Source organism: Barbus barbus, assembly GCF_936440315.1.
Source record: "Barbus barbus genome assembly, chromosome: 19".
Taxonomy (NCBI): domain Eukaryota; kingdom Metazoa; phylum Chordata; class Actinopteri; order Cypriniformes; family Cyprinidae; genus Barbus; species Barbus barbus.
In genome coordinates, this window is record NC_136747.1 from 23,015,449 (window position 1) to 23,041,131 (window position 25,683).

At 36.1% G+C, this 25,683-nt stretch overlaps 3 protein-coding genes across 19 annotated transcripts; all 3 read right to left on the reverse strand.

Annotated features, from left to right (window-relative positions):
* Positions 1 to 1,241: 1,241 nt before the first annotated feature.
* On the reverse strand, positions 1,242 to 12,175 carry LOC306885246 (uncharacterized protein). Its single transcript, XM_079441652.1, has 3 exons — positions 11,816 to 12,175; positions 5,748 to 5,880; positions 1,242 to 5,075 (listed from the first exon to the last, which is right to left on the reverse strand). Exons 2-3 carry the CDS (start codon positions 5,865 to 5,867, stop codon positions 4,686 to 4,688), a joined length of 510 nt encoding a protein of 169 aa, XP_079297778.1. The 5' UTR covers positions 5,868 to 5,880; positions 11,816 to 12,175; the 3' UTR covers positions 1,242 to 4,685.
* A 1,291-nt stretch (positions 12,176 to 13,466) lies between these two features.
* s100a11 (S100 calcium binding protein A11) lies at positions 13,467 to 15,588 on the reverse strand. 2 transcript variants are annotated; one of them, XM_079442533.1, is made up of 3 exons: positions 15,468 to 15,588; positions 14,938 to 15,093; positions 13,467 to 13,743 (listed from the first exon to the last, which is right to left on the reverse strand). In XM_079442533.1, exons 2-3 carry the CDS (start codon positions 15,064 to 15,066, stop codon positions 13,609 to 13,611), a joined length of 264 nt encoding a protein of 87 aa, XP_079298659.1. In that variant the 5' UTR covers positions 15,067 to 15,093; positions 15,468 to 15,588; the 3' UTR covers positions 13,467 to 13,608. The 2 variants fall into 2 exon arrangements, with proteins under 2 accessions (XP_079298659.1, XP_079298660.1); XM_079442534.1 differs by having other exon boundaries at positions 13,471 to 13,743; positions 14,938 to 15,276; positions 15,468 to 15,509.
* Positions 15,589 to 16,097: 509 nt separating this feature from the next.
* Positions 16,098 to 25,514, reverse strand: LOC306885759 (uncharacterized protein). Of its 16 annotated transcripts, XR_013785574.1 has the most exons (12): positions 25,156 to 25,495; positions 23,732 to 23,823; positions 23,552 to 23,636; positions 22,778 to 22,872; positions 21,780 to 22,386; positions 20,900 to 21,127; positions 20,675 to 20,698; positions 19,556 to 19,587; positions 19,396 to 19,458; positions 19,000 to 19,177; positions 16,858 to 18,107; positions 16,099 to 16,395 (listed from the first exon to the last, which is right to left on the reverse strand). XR_013785574.1 is itself a non-coding variant. In XM_079442541.1 (11 exons), exons 2-11 carry the CDS (start codon positions 23,795 to 23,797, stop codon positions 17,203 to 17,205), a joined length of 2,280 nt encoding a protein of 759 aa, XP_079298667.1. In that variant the 5' UTR covers positions 23,798 to 23,823; positions 25,156 to 25,495; the 3' UTR covers positions 16,098 to 17,202. The 16 variants fall into 16 exon arrangements, 12 of the variants coding, with proteins under 12 accessions (XP_079298667.1, XP_079298661.1, XP_079298669.1 ...); XM_079442541.1 differs by having other exon boundaries at positions 16,098 to 18,104; XR_013785575.1 differs by lacking the exon at positions 20,675 to 20,698 and having other exon boundaries at positions 25,156 to 25,479.
* Between the last annotated feature and the right edge of the window lie 169 nt (positions 25,515 to 25,683).

Consider the following 25,683-nt stretch of genomic DNA (forward strand, 5'->3'; position numbering starts at 1 on the left):
ATGTCCCAAAAAGGCATTAAAAAAGTTCAACTGGATGCATTTTAGGACAAAGCGGCTACAAGGCAGCAGAAGATACAGTAGAAGTACAGCAATAAACTATTTAAATGCAAGACAATTTGAAAAATTAGTGACATTATGGCACATTTTTTGTAGGGCATAAGAAAACAGAAGCACAATCTCATTAGCAGTATCAGAACGGTATAGAATGGACACTGTGACGCAATGGCAACCAAGATGAGAATGGAAATGTAACACCAAGTGACCAAGTGACACTAAGGAAACTGGACGTTCTTTGGCATGTAAAGAAGAAGAGATTAATTTATTTACATAAAAACAAATAATAACTCATTCAATAATACTGACCCAAAAATACATTTACATGAATGAAAATCAAAGACAAAACCATATTCAAGACAGGCGTGTATTTCGGTGAAATTTAAATTATATTCTAAACCATTTGGATTGTATTTTTATATGGCTATATTTTAAAAATAAAAGTTTTTCTGTGTGTGTGTATGTTTTGCTTTACCTGTATTTAACTTGGTCCTAGTCCAAGACTACTTTTAGTGAGACAGTATATATATATATATATATATATATATATATATATATATATATATATATATATATATATATATATATACATATACCCTATGTGTATATATATGAAGGTTTAAAATCTGTGTGAAATATATATATATATGTATATATATATATATATATATATATAATATACATATGTGTCAATTTGACTAACTTTGAAGGCTATACACATTCATATTGGTTATATCCATATCCCATGAGAACTTCACACAAAAGTAATGGTAGCACTGACCTATGGACAGATATTCGAATAAAGACTACTAAAAAAGTTATCAGTAGATAATCCAATCCAGAAGAGCATTCATTAGCTTTCTGCTTGGAGAGAAAGGAGTCCTTTCTCTCGTCTGAGTTGTCTGTCTTACCTGAGTGCCTATGGAGAGCTTCCTTTGTCTGTAATGAAGCGCAGGAGATAGTGATAGACAGCCGGAGAGCTGAGGAACAGATGAGGAGAGAGAGAACCTCTGGGGTTTAAATATCACTCACTCGGCCCCCTCCTTTCTCAAGAGGATCTCCCACTCCTTCAGTTTCGGCACCCCTCCCGTACTCTCCTCCTTTAGTTCACCTGCCAATATAAGGGCCATTTGACCCCGTCATGCCAGTTGACACTACACAAGAAGACTCTACAGGCCACTGGAGTTTGCATTACAGTCCTTTATTGTTGAGTAGATGGAGATGGTCAGTCGTACAGCACAGAAAATGAAGGCTGCGTATGTGGTCAGTACATTGAGCAATGTACACTTCATGAAATGCTCATGCATTTGTTTAAAAGACAGAAGAGGTTTTATGTAACCAACAAAGAGCTGTTAACTACTGCTGTTTGGCTTAACATCAAGTTTGAAAGTCAACAGCAACATGTTCATGCTAGTGCCTTTTCTAATAGACATCAATTCCATTTTCCACAACATGTGGTCAAAACATGAATGTTAGCCAAACGTTATAAGGTGTGATGATGCTATAATGCTAATGTTGTGAGGCCTATAGCAATCACCTACCAAGGTAGGGCTGCTAACTACTTCCATTTTTGACTGACAAAACTTCATCAACATCAAGCTTGAAAGTCAGTGCTTGTCGAATATATATCAAAAACCATTTTCCACAGTATACAAACAACATGTGGTCAAAGAATGTTAGCCATGATGTTTGATGATGCTACAATGCTAATCTAGTGGGGTCTAGTAACACCAGACATGGCTGTTGTGGAGTCAGACACACCAAAGTAAACAGAGGTTTTAGATGGCCAGGATATACATGACAGCATGAGCTAAATGAGAGCTCATTAGCATGATCTAAATGAGCGCTTTTTAGGCAGCGAAGGATTTCACACTGATGTAGGAAATATATATCTGTATAATGCATAATGTAGCATGTATAATGTATTATGTAAGCTGCTAGATAATGGCTAAATGGTGAAAGTACCTGTGCATTTCTTCTCGTGTGTTATGGCTTTCATAGACATTCATGACAAACAGGAACAAGTTACATATTTACTGTAGCTGGTATTTCAAAATTCATTGAATCATTGATAATTAGTCAAAATAAATTCAACATTAAAGTAAGGTTCCTCAATAGGCTTTTGTTACAGGGTTTTCTATCACAAATGTTGTGCAACAGGCAATACATGGTGGAATATTATATTAATGTTAGTAATATATTTCAAGCTAGTTTGAATCAGAATGCATTCAAATCTATCTATCTATCAATGCATTAAAGAAATGCTAACATGCAATAGTTATGACCAAATGTGTTTAAAAGAACAAAAACAAGTTAAACCCGCCAGTCCTGCTGTAAATATGGTCTTTAAGACATTTTAAACTATAGAAAAAGCTCATAGTTCAAGTTTAAAAATGAACGCCTATGTGAATGTAAAGTTCTTTGGGGCCTAACTGCCTTAGTGAACTGATACTTTGGGATGACTTGGGGCTCCTGCGGGGCCACAAGGGTCCCCTGGTGTGGATTCCGTCCCAAAGGCATTTAATTATTGAGCGTCAGCTATCATAAGCACACTAAGCATCTGATATTCCAGTTCTTGAGACAAAGCACTAAGATGGACAGCATGTGAAAGTCTAAAAGAAAGACCAGCTAATGGAGGGTGTCAGAGAGAGTTAGATCTAAGTACACAAGCCAGAAAGCATGCCATAAAACTGCATTATTCAAAAGCAAATTTGTTTATTCTCATGCAAACAAGGCCCAGAAATGTGAACAATAAAGTATGTGGACTGCATAGTATTCCCATGTGAGCCACAAATGCCCACATTTAAATGGAGATGCAGTATGTTAAATTCCTGCAGACTGGCATTTCAACAAACAAAAGAGAGGTGAAAAACTTGCTCTTTTTATGCTTCTGCAACACTGGAAAATACATAGTACATTAACGACTAGCACCGGAGTCGACTAAGTAACCAATAAACAAAAAGTAAACATAATGGACACTTAAAAATGATGTCTTTTTCAACATTTATGCTATAAAAATGGTGTCTGTTCTTCATTTATGGATGATTTGTAGAGATATTGGAGGGGACACAGTGGTTGCAGTACCCTTACAACAAATCTGGCTCAAACAAAAGGACATTAGTGATTAGTTATTGCACCTCTTTGGCCATTTGTCACATTTGCGGCTATTGCCAATTTCTATACACTATTAGTACATAATAAATCACAGGCATGAATTGATGTGCATACAAACAGAAATTAGCATTACCGTTTTTTAAGAACCCATTTCTCAATAGGTCACTTTTTGAAAACTCTTCACATTGTAAACGACAGCAGTCTGTGGACTAAACTGCAGATGATTTTCCAATTTTTGCACAAAATGCATTTAATGACTGAACATCTCTCAAAATTACCGTAACTATTTTCTCACGCAAACACAACCACCACCAAAATTCAATGTACCTAAAGGTCAGTTTGCACATTTACAAACTTTTTTCAAAACTTTTCAATTTGAGTTCAAAACTTGACATAATACAAAACCGAAAGACAGCAATTTGCTACACTTCCACAGTAATATTATATTTAAATATACTCCAAATCTAAAAAATTAGATACTATCAAAACAATTGGGTAGCCTAACTAAACACCTAAACAGGTGTTAGTCTTTCATTTTATTCATCGACAAAATTTCTAATTTTATACTGTAATGTAAACATGGACCATGTAACATATAGCCTACTGCAGTGAATTCTAAACAGTAAAGAGGTGTCGTTCTTGTTTGTAAAGTAATTTTACATAGGAAAAGAGAAAAAAATGCTACATCTCTTGTTGGTGTTGGTTTTTAGGTTAGAGTGACAAAAGAGCTTTTCACACTGCGATTAACCTCGGGTTAAGGTCGTTTTAAACCGCGTTTTTAACCCTGGGTAATGTACATTTCACACTTGTAATATATGAGGGTTTGCGCCACTTTTAACCAGGTGTTAAAAATCGCTAGCACCATATGGCAAATGTGCACCGTGTGAAACAAAACGGTCTTAGCGATCGCGTGCCTCGTATTCTTGAGCTTTGGAAACGATGTTGTTTCAACGTTTGAGGGGGAAATTGTCAAATGGTGACAGAAAACCCATAAATTGGAGTGAAGAAGAGACTGCATTATTTTTACTTTTATAGTCCACTTAAAAGTCATTTCAGAAAATGTACAGTCTGCAATACGAGGATGCCTAGAGCCGTTGTGTAAACAGGCCGCATTCTGCATTCATCCATTCATTGACACTGATACCGCAAATAAGAACGTTTACAGAATGATTCAGGGTTAGTGTGAAAAGCCCTAAAGGGTGTTTGTTAGGCGACAACCTAAACTAGTGTAATGATATTAAGTGTTTTAAGTGCATTTTTGACATGAAATTTACTGAGGTGCCAAGCTGAAAGTTGGTAAGGAGAAGAGTGTGAAGAGTTTTGAAAAGTATTGAGAAATGTGTCCTAGCCATTGTAAAAAACCTGTAATGAGAGGGCTACAGCTCTTTGCAGTAAAAAATTTGTAGTGTATTGGCCAGGTTTCATATCTATGTATTAAAATATCACAATAATGAAAATGACGAACAAAACAAACACAGAAGCATTTGAGATGCGACAATCTTCACTTCCTAGAGCTCCTACGATGCTTCCTCTGTTTTATTCTTCTCTTCAGCATTATTCTCTTCAACTTTCGCCCCTTCCTGTTCCACATCTATTTTTTTCTCTTCCTCTGGCTTCTGCTCTTCGGCCGCTGCCTCCTCGGTCACTGGCTCATCTTCTTTCTCCACCTCCTTTGCCGCCTGTGGCTCTGCCTTCGGTGGCTCTGCCTGCACATTGGCTGCCGCCTCAGCCTGCGTCTCCGGGGTTGAACTCTCTGGTTGTGTTTCTTTTTCCAAAGAACGCTGTTCGCTGACAGCCTGTGCCAGATAGCCAATCAGATTCATATACTCCTGGAAGCTGACTTTCCCATCCTGGTTGTTGTCAAGCTGTTGACGCATGTCTTTTACTGCATCATTGTCCTCTGAGCCCTAAACACAAAGTTCCTCACATGTTAATCACTCATGAAACAAGTTTGCAGCTTATATTGATTGTCTTTTCACACTGTAATGGAATAAACCGCTCATGGTGATACAATGTCCAATATAAACTAGATTCTAACAACTTCCTGAAATAAAAGTAAGTGGTTTTTGCTCATGAATAACCTGCCATCACAATGTCAATGTGTTTTTACGTGGTTTTTACCACGTTGTCCTCTGTGATTCAGCGGTTTAAATATGTAAATCTATAGCAAGTTTACAGATCCGTTTCTGGTCTGCCAGGCAAAATGATTGTTTCGAACATTAATAACGCACTTCTCCACAAGAAACTGCACGATTTGAGTTATAATTCATGTCAGCAGCCCAAACAGCGTGAGATGAATGAACACCACTAAAAGTTTTCCTCTGTAATTTAATGTGGCACCGGAGCAAATAACACAGCAGCATTCTGGTAAATGACTATTTGGACACAAGTTTGTGGTTTCTGCTCAGCTCATCAAAGTCCAGATAATAAGGAACTACTTGAAAAAGAAATAGACCAGGAACAACCTGTTGCTATGGAAAACACGAGTGTACTGAAAGATCTTTGACGAATATGGCAACTGAATGATGCATGAATATCAAATAAAGTGTTGCTAGATTTAACAAAACGCAGCTTCTTACCGTCAGAATGTTTTTTAGCTGGCTCTTCACGAGGCTCTGGAACTCCTTCCCTCCGAGGTTTTCCTTGCCCTTGGATGACTTCAGGAACACGTTCACCACGGTTTTAATTGCTGCCTCCATCTTTGCTTTCGCTCTACAAGTAGATGAAAAGAGACAACATTTGTTTTGCATGGATATTAAAATTACAGCTGATGGACGATAAATGACCAAGATTAAAATTCTACACTATTTTGCTGAAATAAATGATAGATAAAACACCAAAAACTAACAATCATTTTAAAGGTTACAAGTAAATGAAGGCATCACAACATTATAATGCACATCATGAAAAATGGGAAATATTATATTTTCTAAAATTTACACGAGCGTTCAAAATGTCAGTAGGATTTTTATTGTTTTTGAAAGAAGTCTCTTATGCTCACCAAGGCGGCAGTTATTTTATCAAAATACTGCAAATATAATTAGAATTGAAAATGTATTTATTTTAATTTTACTATATTTTAAAATATAATTTATTCTTGTGATGGCAAGGCTGATTTTTTTTCAGCAGTCATTACTGCTAATTAGTCTTCAGTGTCACATGATCATTTAGAAATAATAATGTGCTGGTATGGTGCTCAAGAAACATTATAAATGTCCTTGGCTAATACTTTTATTCATTCCTGAATGAAAGCATGCATTTCTTTTAAAAATAAAATCTTACTAACCCAAAACTTTTAAATGGTATAATGTACAATTAACAGTTATTAAAATATTTATTTTTAAAGAGTAAAGGTAAATGGGCTTTGAAAATAGTACACTGTAAAAAAAAAAATGACCGTGAATTTAACGACAAAAGTGTAAAAATGCTACAGTAAAAACCTGTTAAAGTTACCCTACTATATACGATGAAAAACTGTACTGGGCATTACATGTAATTTTACAGTAGTATACTGTTTTTGGAAGTGAAAAAGAACATAATTTACAGTGAATAACCGTAAATTGATATTCCCAGAATTCCCTGCGTTTCAATTTCAAATGTGATGTTTTTTGTTGAAATAACTATGTTTCTTCTTAGTTTTTTCTTATCAGTTTTGTACATTACGGTTGTTACATCTAATGTTGTTAAATTACAGTCGTGGCCTAATGGTTAGAGAGTTGGACTCGTAATCCAAAGGTTGCCGGTTCGAGTCTCAGGCCGGCAGGAATTGTAGGTGGGGGGAATGAATGTCCAGCGCTCTCTCCATCCTCAATACCACGACTGAGGTGCCCTTGAGCAAGGCACCGAACCCCCAACTGCTCCCTGGGTGCCGCAGCATAAATGACTGCCCACTGCTCCGGGTGTGTGTGCATGTTGGATGGGTTAAATGCAGAGCACGAATTACGAGTATGGGTCACCACACTTGGCAGTATGTCACTTCACTTTAATGTTTATTGCATTATTTCAGTTTCATGTGTTCCATTATGGTGTTTAGTGTTTGTGTGAATGACACTGTGCACCTTTTATATGTTAATATTCAAAAGCTGCTTGTGATGGGCTTTGGTTCATCATGTCACTTTCTCATCACCACCTGCTTTTGGTGGTTATCAGTGTATTACAAATGTACAAAACAATTTCAGTAAAAAAAAGAAAAGGTACAAAAGATTACAGTATATTAACATCATATCAGTTAATGAAATTATGGTATTTAAATGTAAATTTAAGTTAAAACCGTAAAATGTTGCTACCGTATTTTTTATGGCAAAATTCTGACAATCACAATTGCTCTTTTTTATTTAATTGTAAATTTACAGAATTTTTTCTACAGTGTAATCTAAATGTCAATCAATGCATAAATAAATACATGAATAAATAAATCCCTTTCATTTGGTTTTTCATTTGCCAGGCGAAAATCAAAAGTCTGATTTAAGTTTAATATTTTAAACAAACCCTAAGCCTAAGTTGAAGTGGGATCATTAGAAGTTTGGTGACATTTCCTCATAAAGAGTAGGTTCAACAATCTACTGAGCACATTTGCTCAGTGTACAGTACCTGAAAGTCTACTAGGGCGTGGAGAATGGAAATATTGGGGGTTAGACCTGACAGTCAATTGCAGATAAGGGAAGAGAGAAGAAAGAGGCAAGTCGCCAGTGGCTGTCCTGATCTTTGATAGGTCATCTGATCTACTGATGACCAAAGCGCACAGCGGCTTCATGTTTCTCAAGGGATTACCAACAGCTCAAACATCCCTTCTTTCCTCACTCACTCACTCTTTTTTTAGATCTGTAGTTTGTCCCTCTTGCTCTTCACACCTCTTTCAATGTGAAGAATTCAGTCCTGCTTTTCCCTTTCTTTCTTGGCCAGCATTGCCTCTCCTTTGTCACGTATAAGATTTCACCAATGCAGGCACACATTCACTCTCTCTTGCATTCCACTACACAATTTTTTACTGATTGGTCAAAGTTTCGAAGGAAATGCCAATAGCCAGCATTACTCAGATTTTTTGATGAGATGCGAAAGGTCATCACTCAGCAATGTTCGACATGAAGATGCGGCGATTAGATTTTGACAAAAAAAGAGAAAGTAATTTCCGAAAACGCAGTGACAACTATCAGTAGCAGTGTTTTTATAGTTACCTAAAACTATTAAAAATCTATTTTTCAAGTGAAGCTGAAATATAATAAAATATAAATATTTGATAAAATATATTTTTTTAAAAAAAGATTTACTTTTCTTGGCAACTAACTAAAATAAATGTAAGCAGTAATATTTCTAAAAAACAATATAGAAATATATTAAAAAAAAACTGAAAAGAAATTGAAATGAAAACAGTAAATATCAAAATAAATATTAAAACGAAAAATTACAATTATTAATAAATATTTAATTAAAAAACTTATTAGAATTAGAATTGTTCCCTTAGCAATTAAATGAAATAAATATGCTTAGGTTAAGGTAGCAAAATGGCTAAAACTAAACTGAAATTAAATTACAGCCATATAAAAAAAATATGTTTAAAAATACCAAAACTTCAAATAAAATTATATTAAAAAATTTAAATATAAAAGTTAAACCTAATTCAATATCATTCTAAATACTACATTAATAAATATTTGCTGAAAAATCAGAAATGTTGCCTTGGCAACTAACTAAAATAAATAAGTTTGTCAAATTAAAATATTTCTATCAATAAAACAATATAAAAGGTTTATTAAAACTGAAAATATAAAAATAAAAGCTAATTCAGAATACTAGTAAATACTATAAAACGTAGGTATTTAACTACCTTAAAAAAATGCCAAACATATAAAATGATCCTGTTATATAACAGCAGAATGGATTCAAGGAACCAGTGTTTTCTAGTGTGCATTCAACAAAAGGTACATTTCATTGATAAAATCTTGAACAACAGATCTGAGTGTGTCAGAGAGACACAGCTCTGAGGGTTTGTCATCCTTTGAATTCCAATCATTGTTCTTTACGCAAGTCATTCAGACAAACAGAAAGTTACGGTTTGCTTATTAGATGCGGACTGGAACCTTATCATTTGCATAGCTGTACAAATAAAGATGTACAAAAACAGTGACATCCAGCGGTCAGCAAAAAAGCACTTTGAGCTGTTATTGTCGGTCAAAATCTGTGTAGGTGTGTTTGTCATCCGAGACGGTTTCTGATGCCGCCAAATTAGCTGACGTAAAAATACCCTCTTAGCAGTGTATACACTCTTTTTTCCTCTTAGCAGTAATAACCACATCGACAGGTAGTAAGCAATTAAGAAACATGATCATTAGCCTAATTTAATGAGAGAGAGAAGGAGATACAGAGATGACGCAGTACGCATATTAAAGGTTCTGGTTTCTTAGGGTGTTTGAAAGTGAGAAGGAGTCTTTTACACTATACCGTCAGGTGGAATGGTGCAGGAAATAGTTTTCTACTTCCTTGGCACACAGACACTCTAATGATGTCATAATGCAGCAATACGCTATATTATCCTTAGGCTACTCGCATACCATCTTCATTTGGGTAAAACAATGACTATGACTAAAAAAATCTAGCAGACTCCCAATCTAGACTTCATTTTTAGGCATCAAAATGAAGGGGATTTTTGCAGCCATGCCACAGAACCATTTTTGGGTTCCTCTAAGAACTTTAAGTGAACAAATATCCAAAAGAACCTTTTTTTCTGAGGTGAAAAACATTTTAATCAGCTGAAGAACCTTTTTTCCATGATAAAGAACCTTCTGTGGAATGCAGAGTTTAGGTTCATCACTGAACCGTAGATGCCCCAAAATGCTGTCTATAATAACATACATGCCTGAAGATGGTTTTTAACTGGAAAAATTGCTGTTTGAAACCTATTTTTAAAAGCTAGAAAAGCATCTAATACTAAAGAAGAAAAAGCATATGCCAAATATTATATAACTTTAGATTAAGAATAAACTAATTTTAAACATGTTTAAAAAAACGAAAAAGAAAGTGTAAACACAGTTGTTACCTTCAGATGCTATTTTACCTAATTTGACCCTTAAAATTTACTTTTGTTGGTTTAACCTAAACAAATAATATTTTTAACTAGTAAAGATAAAAATATTGGCCTAGTTTCAAAAGTAGGCCTATACATGATATAAGTGACTTTCTCTAGGCTGTGTTTTAAAACTTAGTGAGCTGCCTACCTAGACAGCATTATCATAGAAAGATTTCTTTTAAGACCTGGACTCACAGTTTACTTCACCAGCACCTGTGTACACAGAATGTAACATCCTAACTGAAAGGGAACATCTAGGTAGACGGCACAATACCTGTATAGGTTTGAGGCACAGCCCCTACTGTACAGTCAGCCCTTATCGACAGTACAAACTATGTCTACATGTGCCCTATACATCAAAGGGCCGCTGCTCTGTTGAAGTCAATGCTGTGTTGTTGTCACAAATCTTGTTTCCACAATCATATTTCTAGTGACTATAGGCACCGTTCATTGATCCGGTTGACTCTGGGTCTCAACCCTATCCAGTGCCAGTCGTGAAGTTATATGAATTATTGACGTCTTTGGCCCCTGACCTGGCAATTCCAGGCTCGCTACCCTAGACAGTCTCGAGCTTTAACCCAAAACTCCCTCAGACAGACAGCACGTGGATGGGTTAATAATAAGTAATGAAGAGAGGTCTTCCATTACTTGAACGACTCTCCAAAACAGACACGACCTCGTTCTGTTCCTGGGCGGAATGAATAAATAAATCCGTGCAAACAAACTAAAAAAAAAAGAAAAGGGGACACAGACATATGCAGTTTAACAGCGTCCACTCTACCGTTTCTCTCCAATGCGCAAAAGAGATTGAAAGGTTTGCGTTTCCAAACTGGCGAACGTGATACGCGCGCGCTCGCAGTAAAGACAATACCCACAGCTCGCGTGCGCCATTAAAAATTCACAGAGGAACAACTTGCCAGTGCATAAAAATTCGTGGGGAACAATCTCGAGGTACTTCTTATTTTCTTCACCTTGAAATCACGCGTGGATAAAACACCCTTTTTTTGTTAAACGCCTCTCTTTTCTGGCAAGTGTCGCTTACTGCTGTTGGCACAGGAGACTGCAAATGTCAATCTACAAAAAAATATATATATAAATAAAAATAATAAACATTTAGCATTTTTATCCTATTATGTATGGTTCTTTTTTATTTAAAGTCTATTTGTTTTTATATTTAAATTTTTTTAAAATACAGTAGGCCTAATCTTAAAATATTAGCCTATATTCAAGATACATTTAAAATAACGCAAACTTCACAATTATCTTAAAAGATTATATTCAATGTAAAAGTTTAAAATATCAATGCATAAGTTTTCCATCAACGACATTGCAATTGTTCCCGCTTGCACTCTTAATAAAACATCGCCAAACCACATGAATGTTATATTGATCTGTATATAGTTCGGTATATTCATAAAACTGTGCGCGAAAAGGGCAGATGTTTTCAGATCCCGCTGGCTGAGGATGAGGATGGTCGAAGGGTGTTCCTATAACGTGGCGTTGACACTCTACGAAAACTCTTACATGTTCAAAAGTGTTTAAATAAGCCTGTAAGGTGAAAGAAACGTATTTTAGAGCACTTACCCTAAAATGGGGACAGCACGGATTGACTTCGCAGTAGCTGCAGTTAAACCTCTTTTTTTCCTTTCCTTTTTCTTCCCTAGCCTACCTCAAAAGAAAAAAAACTTGTCAGACTCGAACCGCTGCTGAATCTCTTCCGTGATTTTTTTTTTTTTTTTTTTTTTCCTTAACGTTTTTGTGCCCCTGACTCTGATAAATGAAAGGGCGTGTACCTGGAGGAGGGGAACTAGGGGACGAACTTATTTGTCTACTTTAAACAGGACATTTGATTTGTTTAATGATTAAAAATGAGATATTTCTAATGTTTTCTACTGCTGTAAAAGCAACAGTATGATTTCTGGTAGTTTCACACCAAATCCCACTGGGAATCATGGCGGTGGACGGGGAGTTTTGTCTGGGGCTTTAGTGGGAAGTACGAAAACTTTAACCCTTACCTGCACAATATTTGCACGAGTGTCAGAAATTAACCAGGCGAAACTGTTTTACCGGTTACAATATTGTATATATTTTAAAGCATTACAGTCGTATAAAGTGATGCATTTAGTGCCTATTTTTATCCAGCCATTTAGCTGGATAAAAATATTCCATAATGGGAAAGAGATAGAGACAACCAATTATTTCTTTAGTTTTCTAAATAAACAGCACTGTTTTGTGTTGTGATATTAATTTTTGAATTGTTATTTAAGTGTCATAAAAATGACACTTTACATATTTATGGTTAGAAAATAAGAATAAAAATATATATCTTGCATCTGAAAATCAATTCCAGAGGGCAAATAATGGCCCCTGATAAATTTAAAAAGTAAACTTCTGACACTGGTATGCACTAAACATACAATATTGAGACAGGGCTTTATTTATTTTTAATGCCCCATGAATTAATTTGATCAGAATTCTTGCTAACAGGAATGCATTGCGTTGCGATAAATCTTCAGACAGCCTTTAATAGGCCTCAGGGGAGACATATAGGCTAATGAATCATATCCCAATGCCTGCGCTTTACTATGATTATCTGTGTTTACAAGAGGCACCGCCTATGTAAAGTGGTTTGTAATGACTGGCGTCACTTTGTGTGGACTATGGTCATGCCTCACAGCTCTGATTATGCTACAAAGTTCACCTTGATCTTAAATATATTTCTGTTGCATAAAAATGTTTTTTTAGACACCCCACAGGAACTGTGACCAGCAAGATTCAAACTCTCAGACACGTTGCTAAAATTAAAATCTCAATGCATCTTTAAGCGATTTAACATCGATAACCAATATTCTTCTGAATTTTGTTTTCAGTTTAATACATTTGCACTTGCAAATAAGATCTAAATCTCCCTTATTTTCCAAAAGAGACCAACTCCCTTCCCCCAAGCCACACCTGTAAGCAAGGCAACTGGTGGCACCTACTTCATATTGTGTGGGAGATTGAATATGTCAATAAGGATGTCTCGTAACTGACTGCTGTCTGGAGCTGAAATTGTTAAGATCTAAATCTGCTGTGCAATTGGATAGTCGATGGCCTCGGGGTGGTGTTGGGTTGCCATAAAATGATGCCATTAAATCAGATGCGTTATATTGTCTACACAAAAGAATGGGAGAGATTGGGGAGGGTGTGCTGAGAATCTTATACGACATGGTCAATAAAGAGGCAAGGCAAGATTACCTAGAGAATAAAACAACGCTTTCTTTTATTTGCAGTCACCTGCTTTGGACAATCATTACCTGTGCAATGTTGTAATTACATAAGAAAGTCACAAGGTAAAATTAAAGTGATTTTCAAGTTGGCTAATACTTCAGGTTTCTTTATTGGGGAAAGCCGCCATGTTGGTTTGCCACACTGCCAATCAGCTGCCAGAACTCCAGGAACGTCAGCTCTCCGTCGTTATTCTCGTCCAATGACTTCATGAGCTGATCAATGGTGGCTGGGTCAGAGGCATTCTGTGGGAGAAGACAAGATGGACAGGCATTTATACGCTCTTGCAATGATAGTGTCTCCACCTAGTGGTTGTCGCTGGTACTGCGCATTCTTTTCTGCTGACCTATTAGTTTGGGGGGAGTTCCTGTTCTGGATGGGCCAAACAGAAAAAGCTCTGATGTGGCATTTTTCTATTATATCCAGCTTTAGTGATCTGGTTTGGATGTAAACATGCTGAAAGCAGCCAGTTTGTTTTCATACTCACTAGAAGTATAATGTCTGTCTCTGGCTTCAGAGTTTTGCATAGGAATTGTGTCATTTCCTCTACAAAATCACAAACACGTGACTCACGAGGAATGGGATGGGGTTAACTAATAACTCACACCAGACCTCTGAAATGCTGCTCTTATCCTTTTGGATTCATTCTTCTCAGAAAACAGAATAGCCTACTAAACAAACACTGTAAATAAGGCCATTGTTTATTATTTATTAAAATGATCTTTAGTTTAATTATTTAAATAATGTGCTTATAGATCACAGATGTAAAAATTATTTTGAAAAATTTTGCATTCTTATCCATTTTGGTTCATTTTTCTCAGAAGACAGAATACTTATTAAGCACTGGAATGAAGGCCATTATTTATTTATTTAAACGATCTTCAATTTCATTTTCTAAATATTGTTAATAAAGGTCACAGATAAAAAAAAAAATACAATTAAAAATATTCCACAGTATAAATTCTATAATAAAATTTAGCATGCTGTACAAGAGAACCATTTATTGTAGCTGTAAGCTCTTAAAAATAGCACCTGAGAGTCAGCAGCCATGCCTCTTCGTATTACATTTACATTTATGCATTTAGCAGACGCTTTTATCCAAAGCGACTTACATTGCATTCAAGTTACAGTTTTTACATTTTATCAGCTCTTGCTTTCCCTGGGAATCGAACCCATGACCTTGGCGCTGCTAGCGCCATGCTCTACTATTTGAGCTACAGGAAACCATTTTGAGTTGGTTTTATGGTTCTGTGGAGATTTTTTTTTAAAGTTCTTAACGTTACAGTTTTAAGATTCCTTATCCTTTAAAGCAGATGATTTTATAAAACTAAACAGGTTCTAATTGGACCTTTATATTTCATTACGTAGACCTGAATTGTGGAATATAGATATGAAGTGGACAAACCATAGGATATACTGTAATAACTGAAAAGGCTTACCTTTACAAAGTTTGGTAGCTGGGATGTGACCAGGCTCTGAAACTCTTCTTTGCTCAGAGTGTTTGCAGAGCCATCCTTCCCTGCGTAAGTCTTGAACTGGGAGACAAGCACGTTAATGGCAGATTCCATGACTTTGGGAGTAGGATAGTTAGGTGGCTAGAAAACAAAAGTAATTGATAGGTTAGTAGTCAAATACCAATTTTGGGGTGTAAAAGTATTTCACTCAGAAATGAAGATTCTGAACCATTTACTTATAACCATATGACGGAGTTATTTATCAGAATGTCTAAGCTTCTAAGTGGATGAGGACCAAGAACACGTGATCACCATTTACTGTCACTGTATGGAAAGAAAACAGTGGATCCTCTGGTAATTTTTTTGTAAGATGCCAAAAAGATGAACAACAGGGTAAGTAAATAATGACAGAATGTTCATTTTTTGCTGAACTAACAGTTTAAGGCCAAAAAGGTACATGCAATGCAAACCAAAAATGAGATTCAATAGATAACATAATAATATCATATGCTTACCTGAGCCAAGGAATGATGTTCTGAGTAATGATCTGATGTTCTGTGAAAAATGACCAAATCTCACCTTATATTCTCTTCATCTGATGGTCAAACTCAGCGGAAAACCAAAATCACGCCCACTGCTCCGTTTCACAAGTCAGGATGTTCTTATCTCCTGCTTCAGTGTTTCCATAGCAAGGTAGTTTAGTCTCTCTCTCACACACACACAATGCATTTATAGTAATCCATACAACAAAATATGCCGTATATCCGACAGATTAATGGCATAAACCCTGCATTGTGGTTTTCAGTACTGAGAAAATGAACTATTTATATTTGTTTGTGATTATTTCAAAGCATAACCTAACACATGAAGGTTGATTACTCTACACCTATCAGGTTTCCTAAATGTTGTCAATCCAAACATCTGGCATCAGGAAAACTTCATCTGATAACGCTGTCAAAACTTACTCAGCATCAACTGACATGCTGGAACAAATACAGAGATCAGTTTTAAAGGTCAGAACTGAATGTGCTTTTATATAGAATATGAAACAAAACTTGTCAAAGTGAGGTATTGACTAAATGAGACTAGACATCCTCAAGGAATCACCAATTTTGTCAGTTGTAAAATAAATCTCAAAGAGTAATTCTCATGGCAATGATACATCATTTTAATAATCATCAAAAAATTGTTCATATTGATACATTGTGGCATTTGGTCTTGTATTACCTTTCTTTTGAAATGGTATTAAATTGTCTTTTACATTAAATATCATTGTGCCATATTATAACTTAAATTATGAGTTCCATTAAATAGCTTTCTTCGTATTTACAAATTAGACAAGAAAAGGGCTAAATTCAATCTTTTTCATCCCAAAAGAGTGCAACAAACAATAGCACAGCTGTAATCCAATGATCTTGATGATTCACTACAATGGCTGTTTTCCTAAGATACAAAGAAGATATAAATAAATGTCCACATCACCACAGTGCAAACAAAACCATTACTGAAACTTTCTCTATTTTCATTCAATGTGGTTTTGAGTTGATTTCAGTACCAGCATTCTGTGCTCACTAGTAAAGGCACATAAGCTAACATATCAAATTCCCCCCAAAAAATTAAGTGTTCCCATTAAGTGTGAGCAGAACTTGAGTTGAGCAAAAAAACCTGAACGTTTACAATGACCTCTAAAACCTCTGGTGAAAACAAAACTTAAAAAGAAACCGGTTTGACACCAGCTTAGTATGCAAAATCATGGGGCAGGTGCAAAGAAACCAGGATTTTAATAATAAAATGAAATTTAAAAATCTGCTGAAAAATTCTGACATTCTACATCGTTTTTAAAGTAAATTTTGGGCGTTCAGAGAGCTATAAAGGGACATTCTCCACCAATCTCATTGCACTTACCCAGTTTAGATTGATCCATCTGCAAGTGAAGTAGTTTCACTCATGTGGCAACACTTAATGCTTGAAATGACTGACACTTTACACAGCAAGCAAGAATCAAAGGGTTTGGCATTGAAGAACGGGACTAACGGAGGTAGCTTACAACAAAACACCCAACGCACGTGGGACTTCACTAATGACAAGACTCCAAAGGGAGAAACTCCTTACACACTATGCATTAAATTACGTCTACAGTCTGTAAAGACCGGGGAAAGTAACAGGTAAGATTGTTTCTTTTTGCTTTCCTTCACTTGGTGGATTTTTCCATCCATTCAACCAAGTTTCTGTGGTGGGAGGCAGCACCAATTATGCCAAAGGGGCGGCAAACTGTAGCAGAGCCTCTTTCTCAAACTCCTCCATCTCTTCTTCGAGGGAATCATTGTCATGTTGTTTGTCTTCTAAACCATCTGCCAGATCTTCCAGGATATCTGCAACATCCTCAGCGAACTCGCTGAAGAGCATTCTGTCGTGGGCAAAAACACCGCCGCTGAAGAACTGAGCAGTGAGGCGGCTGAGAGACTCCTTGCTTTCCTGTGGAACACCATCTAGTTTGCTTAGGTAGACCTCGAGAAGGTCCTGAAACTCTACAAGCTTTACTGGAACAAGTCCTTCTGCATCGGCGCAGTTGGACACACCATGGCAGCCTTCGACAGGATGTCGGTTCCTCCTGAGCTGCTCTTCTTGGTGTTTCCAGAAGTCTACCTGCTCATGGTGGTGATGATGCTTAGAAGGTTTGGCCTCCCAAGGCCTTTCCTTCTGTCTCTTTTCCCTCTCTTGCCTTCTCTCATCCCTCTTGTGGTCCCATTCTTCTTTGTACTTCTTGAAATGGTCTTTCTGTTTGTCCTTACCATGCTTCCACTCTTTTCCCCTTTCCACCTCGTCCTTCTTCCAGCGACTGTCGTGTTCTTTCTTTCTGCCCCATTCCTTCTTTTCTCCTTTGTGCTCTTGGTGTTTCCTCTTCCACTCTTCCCGCTTGCCCAGCTGATCCACCTGTTTTGAGAGTCTCTTCTGCATCTCCACCAAGCTCTCCCTTAAACCATGCTTGTTCCAGCCCTGTTTCTTCATTCCCTCCAGCCTCTTCCGGCTTTCCTCCAAAAGAGTTTTCTGACGCTTGAGTTCTTCTTTTTTATCCCAGTGTTTCTCAGTTACTTCTGGACTAGACTCACCAGTGGAAGACGGGCCAGAGTCGGGGAGCTGTTGTGGAAGATCTTCTTGAAATGAAGGATAAAAAGAAATAGTAGAATACACTGTATATATATATTATTCCACATTTCAACTGATATAGGGTTGTAAAAAATTAATGGTTTAATTATAAAAAATATCATATCTTATCTAAACAAAACAGTAAAACAAATTTTTGACATTTTTACTACAAGTGAATTCAGGCAACACAATATTATAATGTGCACTGAGAAAACAGGGAATATATGATAAAAGGCACTTATTTTGAAATTTGCTAAAAATTACATTCAGCAGTGTTATTAAATTATTAGTGTTTTTATAGATAAACTTCCAGTCAGGGTTATATGACAGAAAGGTATCTGAATGTAAAAATAATAGCCATTAGCAATCACAATTAAATATCAGACACTGATAGATACCGATAAATAATAATAAATAAATAAAAAAACTCTAATATCAGCTGATTACCAATTCATAGATTAGTTAATTAGTAATGTTTATTGTGTGTATAAATATACACTACCATTCAAAAATTTGTGATTGGTGAGATTGTTTTTTAAATGTTTTTTTTAAATGCTCACTAGCACTGCATTTGTTTTATCATTAATACAGTAAAAGCAGTAATAATTTTATAACATTATTACAAATTTAAAAAAAGCATTTATTTGAAATGTAAATAATTAGTACCATTATAGATGTCTTTAGTGTCCTTGCTGAATAGAAGCATAAATTTACTTTTAAAATATATTTTACTGACCACAAACCTTTAAACAGTAGGGTAAAAGCTAACAACCTCATTCTCATCTTGTTCAATTTTTTGGCTGTTAAATGTACATACCCTATCCAAATACATCCAAATTTAGTTGCTGAGTTTTAAAATTCAAATACTGTTCATGTGCCATTCCCACTCTCTCATCATACCGGTAAGCTTTGTGAGCTCAGCAACTCTCGCTCTCAGAGTCTGTAGTTCTTCTTTTAAACCAGGCAGATCAGACAATTGTTCTTTCAATTTAGTGTTCTCATTTTCCAGCGCTCCCTTCTCAGTGCTATGCATATCTGCCGCCATTTTCAGAGTCCGGTCCAACTCTTCTTTCTGTGACTGATCAGTGACAAAGACCATATCCTAAGATTTCAACATCTGAAAACAATTTGCTGAAATGCGCTATTGGCCCTGCAACAAGGCCATTTAATGTGAAAACTGCATTCACATAGAAAACAACCAAAAGACTTAATATTTGAAGTTTTCACTACTAATGCCACGAGATTTCCTTATTGACATGTGGTCAAAGTTAGAGAATAGATGAACTGTGGACTAACCTCAATCTGAGCCTCTAATATATTTATTTGTTTATTCTCTTGAGCAAGTTTATCAAGAAGTTCCTAGAAACAGAGACACAAGTCAGAGGTGAAATTAACTTGTACATGTCAATAATGAAACAGAGCAAAGACAAAAAAAAAAAAAAAACAATGCACAAACCTGGTCACTTAATTCTGTACCATCAAAATCATCTGCGGGAGAGAAAATAGATTTGTGATGTTCTTTGAGATTTCACAGACAAGATGAAGTGAATTACAAAACTGTTAGTGTCAAAAACTGTAAGTAAAAGTCAGTGTAGTTTACGCAACAGCAGTCACACATTTCTGGAGTTAGATTGTTTTTCACAGGCATTTTTTGTCTGGATATATGAACCAGGTCTTTCTGTAACACTGAAAAGTTTGGGGTCAGAAAGATCCTTTTTTTGTTTTTGAAAGAAAGAAAATAATACATTTATTGTGCAAGGATGTATTCATTAAAAGTGACCATAAAAGGTATTTATAATGTTCTTTTTAACTTTCTATTCATCAAACAATCCAGATTTTTTAAAATCACAAAAATATAACTGCACAACTGTTTAACAATGGCAATAATAAGAAATGTTTCTTAAGCACCAAATCAGCATATCAGATAATAATATCTGAAGGATCATGTGACTCTGAAGACTGGAGTAATGATGCTGAAAATTAAAAAAAAAAAAATCTTAAATGACACCAAACTTCCACCCCCCCCCCCCCCCCCCCCCACCCCACAAAAACCTAAACAAGTTGCCTTTTGATTTAGTAACCCTGGCATTCTCTCCAAAAACTTCATGTCAGCAGAATCCCAGCATTAAGCCATTTCAGGGTGAGGCAGCCACTACTGAAACTAAACAACTAGAAAAAAAGCAAGTGTGTAATTTCTTGTCCCAAGTGACACCAAACTGCAGTCTGTTTGTTTGAGTGGCCTGAACAAAAGTGTAAGTTTGGGAAGCTCCCTGTATGTTTGAGCACTGGAAGAGTGTTTGACAAAATGTGGCCCAGAAATTATACACTTCAACTTTAAAAGGGAAGAGTAGAAGCACCCAGCTGATAAGCCCTTTGGTAAAGCAGTGCATCCGCAGCGATGATACAGACTGATGATAGAGGCTGCCCTCAGGTAAATGTACCTTTTTTCCCCACTCATTTGTTAATGTTTGAATATGTGATGGGAACGACCTCTACCATCAGCACTGGAGGGCAACTCCTAGCTACAGCTCAAACACAAGCATATACTGCCACCTAGCTCAAACTATGAACCTACCATCGGACAGGTCAACCACAGAACCTGGAGACATAACAACATGAATGCAAACCACTGAAAATGGGAAATGAATGGTCTTTATCGTATAATGAGGTGTGTACTCATAACCATCGGCTAAATATGAATTATGCACAACAGATGTTATGTGTTTTATAGGACCAATTACAGAGTGTGATTTAAATTTGTGACTTTATAGATTCGTATCGATGTCACAAAAAAACTCACCGGAGAAAAAGAATGATCCAACACAGAGCAGGACCAAAGCTCCCACTATCAGCTGATTCAAAGAGAAACCTCGTTTCTCCTCTTTCCTCGCTGGCAGGTTAAACTCCTCCTCCTCCTCTTCCTCCTCGTCCGAGCTTCGCTTCAGCAATATGGTAGGTTGCACATGTCGGAGCCTCAGACCATCATCGTCTGCTGAGGTGCCCGCTGGAAGTTCAGCACCAAGAGATTCTGAACATTACAGAAAAAATAAGGAGAAACGAGAAATGCAGAAATATGGTAAAACTGGGTTGAAATATAAGTAATGGTGGAAGAAAAAAACTCTAGAACATGCTTAATATATTAAAACTCAGTAAACAAATTCAGTAAAATTAATTATTTAAATACATAAAGTTAAATAATTATAATACATCATTTTACATTATATATTACAAATACATTAAATTTATTTATATAATTTATTTTCATAAATGTATATACACACACACACACATATATATATACACATATACACACACTATAATATAAATTGAATATATCATTTTATAATGTGCATATATATATATACACACACACACACTAATTATAATTATATATATATATATATATATATATATATATATATATATATATATATATATATATATATATATATATATATATATATATATATATAGAGAGAGAGAGAGAGAGAGAGAGAGATGCTCACACAAAAACAAAGTAAAACAAAACATATTTACTGTACTGTATATACATACTGAATGTGTGTGTGTGTATACATATAAAACAACACAATGACTAAATATAATGAAAACAAATTTATAAGCTGAAAAAGATCTTCTTGAACATATAGTACTTAATAAACCTTTTTTGAACATCATACCTGGCTCTCTGATAACATCTGGATATTTGTCTGGCAGCTTTATGTCTTCTTTCTCAAAAGTAGCCTCCTCCTCAGTTTCAACCGAACCAATGGTTTCAGGGTAAATGCTGTCAGGGGCGGGGCTTTCTACTGTGGAACAAAATCCTGTATCAGTCTCAGAGGGCGGGGCCAGAGGCGGGGTTTCAGGAGCAGGAGGTACATCAGCATGAATATCAAGCACAGGGACTGCAGAAGAATCACTGATTTCTGGGATGGGGCTCACAGGGACATCTGGAGAAGAGCTATTTGCTCTGAATGGTTCGGGAGTGGAGGTGATTTTGGCCTCTGGTTCAGGGGCGGGGCTTTCTTGGACTGGAACATGCTGGCCGGGGAAGATATCAGAAACATCCTCTTCGGTGGGTTCGTCAAGGACCGACTCCTCTGAAAACTGAAAGGCTGATTCTGTAGAGATGCTGAAGGGAACAGCACCCAGAAGGTCACTGTCAGGGGGAGAACTGGTGATTGTGTCATGGATGACAGGAGCATGGATCTCAGGATCAAGCTCAACATCGGTATGACCAGACGCTGCCATTTCCTCAAAGAAATCTGGAGATGTTTCCTGGCAAATCTGGATATCGGACAACATACAAATGTTAAGTCTTTTAGGAAGGAGACAATTTGGCATTAAGTATAAAAAAAAAAAGTAGTCCGAACTTCAAATGCAGATTACAGGCACCACTTTTAGTAGGATTAGTAGATAAACAGAGAAAAAGAAGTTTAAAATAAGATTAAAATATTATATAGTAGTTACAATCTGATCCAGTTTTAAGTTCTTTATTTTTTTTTTCACATGCATGAATGGACACCTGAACAAACGAAACCGACTTAATCACTTTCAAAATGGCAAAAAAAAAGGTTGAATTTAAAGACCAAGTCATGCTTGTGCACAATATGAATAAAGTGTACAAAACAAATGCTGTGATATAGAATGATAACTGAACGTCACGCGCTTTACATACCGGTGGTGATGCACTGACCTGGTGACCCTCCTCTGACAAAACAGTCTCCACCATTGGCGTTTCGGGGTCATGTGACCTTACCTCCAAAGAGCTTCCTGAAATAAACACAGTTTCACATTACAAAATCTACAAATTGGTGTTACAACTATAGAGATGATGCCCTTTCCTTCAACAGATCCTATAAGCAGCACATTAATATACACTACAGTTCAAAAGTTTTGGGTTGGTACAATTTTTTAAAGTGTCTTTTATGCTCAGCAAGGCTGTATTTCTTTGACCAGTAAAACAGTAATATTGTGAAATATTCATTCACTTAAAAACAACTATTTCCCATTTTAATATTTTTATAATATAATTTATTCTTGTGATGTCAAAACTGAATTTTCAGCAGTCATTACTCCAGTCTTCAATGTCACATGATCCTTCAGAAATAATTCTAATATATTTGTTCCGGTGCTCAAGAAACAATTCTTATTATATAATGTAGAAAACAATAGGGCTGCTTTTTATTTTTGTGGAAACCATGACACTTTTTTCATAATTCTTTGATAAATAGAAAGTTCAAAGTAACAATATATTTTTTTTTTTCCTAACAATCTTTAAAGTCACTTGGTCAATTTAATGTGTCCTTGCTGGATAAAAATATTAATTCCTTTAAAAAAAAAAAAAAAACTTTTGAATGATAGTGCAAACAAAAATTTTGTTATTTTACTTTTTTCCCAATTCCCAAAATAACACTGATCCTTACTACTAATTAAAAAGTAGGTTTATAACCTGCTATTTCTTCTGAAAGACTGGGTGCATCTCCAATACTCTCCGTCCCATCATCCACTGGTGCCGTAGGGTCCGCAGCAGCCTCCTAAAAATCAAAAGTGCACATCACTACATCTGATTCAGTCATACAAATCAGACCATATCACTAACACAAGCATTTTAATAAAATGTTTTGCAAACCTCTGGAGAAAGCAGAGTCCAGCTATTACTGGATGACCCGGTGCTGCCGGTGCTGTTATCAGACATGGCCCTCTTGTGGCTCTGCACAGCACCTACATAATGAAAATAGCCACAGGCAGAAAGATTGATTTACCATCATTATCTACTGTTCAGGCCATCACATTTAGCAGAATGAGTGATAGCATACATTCATTTTGTTGCAAGTATTGCACTAATTTCATAATTCCACCTACACTCTGCATACAGTAATGAACAACTGATTGTACTCATTTTGATTTTTGACTGCAATAACGCAGTCAACACATCCTATAACTTATATATTTATATATTTATATTTCTATATAATAAAAATATATTATATTATATAAATATATAATATATATTTACACTTTGAAATTAACCAGAGATGATCAATTACCACAAATATGCCATTTTATTTAATGGATTGTCTTTAATGCCATTGCATTATCAATAATCCCTAAAACCACCGGTCTTCAGAGACTCATAACTCAATAATTCATATTGATTAAACCATATAGTCAACTCAAGAAAAACAAAGAAACATTACTACTATATCCTGTCTAAGGTTTCAAAACTTTGTCTCTACCTTTTCACAGCTCTGTCAGTTCCCTCATTTTAAGTGTTGCAAGCAACACACAAAATGACTACTAAAGGTTATTTCAATAAATGTGTGATGTGCACATTTTCATTTAGCCAACTTGTTAAGATTTGCAATCTTGTTACTGTGGTAACAATTCAATGCATGTCGTTGAGCTATAGTCTCAGTTCATTCATTCAAGCTAATGCTAGATTTGTTAATATTTATATTACATATTTGACACATTATGTTTGTATCTGACAGTGACAGGCAAGGAAAAACACATTCTGTGAGAAAATGGAGGATGCCTAAACCCACGCATAGGTAAATACATCTTATAATTAACAGGTTCACTAAACAACAATGCATATACATGCATAAACATAATTTGTACAGGTTTTTCGTTGCATTCTTCAAGAATCAGTGAACCTAACCACACTTATTATATAATCCACACTGTTTGCCTTATTTATTTAATTTGATAGAACCGATGTAATCAACAAGATAATTACAGCTATTACATAACAACAGGCAAACACATGCCACGAACAATACACAAGATATACTGCTGCAGTCTATAAAGCCACACTCAAATGTGATCAAAAATGGTCGGACGGCCTCGCTGCATTCCTGGCCTATTGTTTATCGCGTTTATATGGACATATTTAATTTGGTAACGCGCTGTCATAATAGGCTGTGGCCAATTCAGCGTTCAGCAACACCACACGCCATGCAGAATAAACACAACCCTCTTCCGCATGAAATAAGGATCCTTACCTACTCGTTCCAGATTATATACACGGATGCTGTTAAATAAAACGCTTACCGTGCTTAAAACGGCCTCAGATGAGTTGCGCACGCGCTATTCTGTCTGCAATCGTTTAATTCCACCACGCGCGATCCGTCTCGCGAACTTCGGGAATTCCGAGTTTGCGTTTCTCTCCAATACCGTTCCGCTTAAACACTAAACAGCCAATGGGAATAAAGCGTCGTGTCGCGCATACAGACAGCTCATTTCAGCTGTGACTGACAAAAGCAGGTGAAAGTGACAATCTGAACGTGAAGTGCGGTCTTATCGTCGACTTGAGGGGAAGTAAAGACTCCCAACAACATGCATTAACTCCCTATATATAGAGACAAGCAGTCTAATGACACGTCTACACAACAAGAGCTAAATCTGTTGGGACTTCCCAAATGCCTGACTGTTACAGCTGGACTGGCCTAAATAAACATTGCTCTTGTGTTGCAACATGTTCTTTAGTAATTAACAGCAAATAGATATGCATAAAACATTGCTGTATTACATAAAAGGAAGCATCAAACAAAACAACATACTTTAACCCAGTGGATCCCG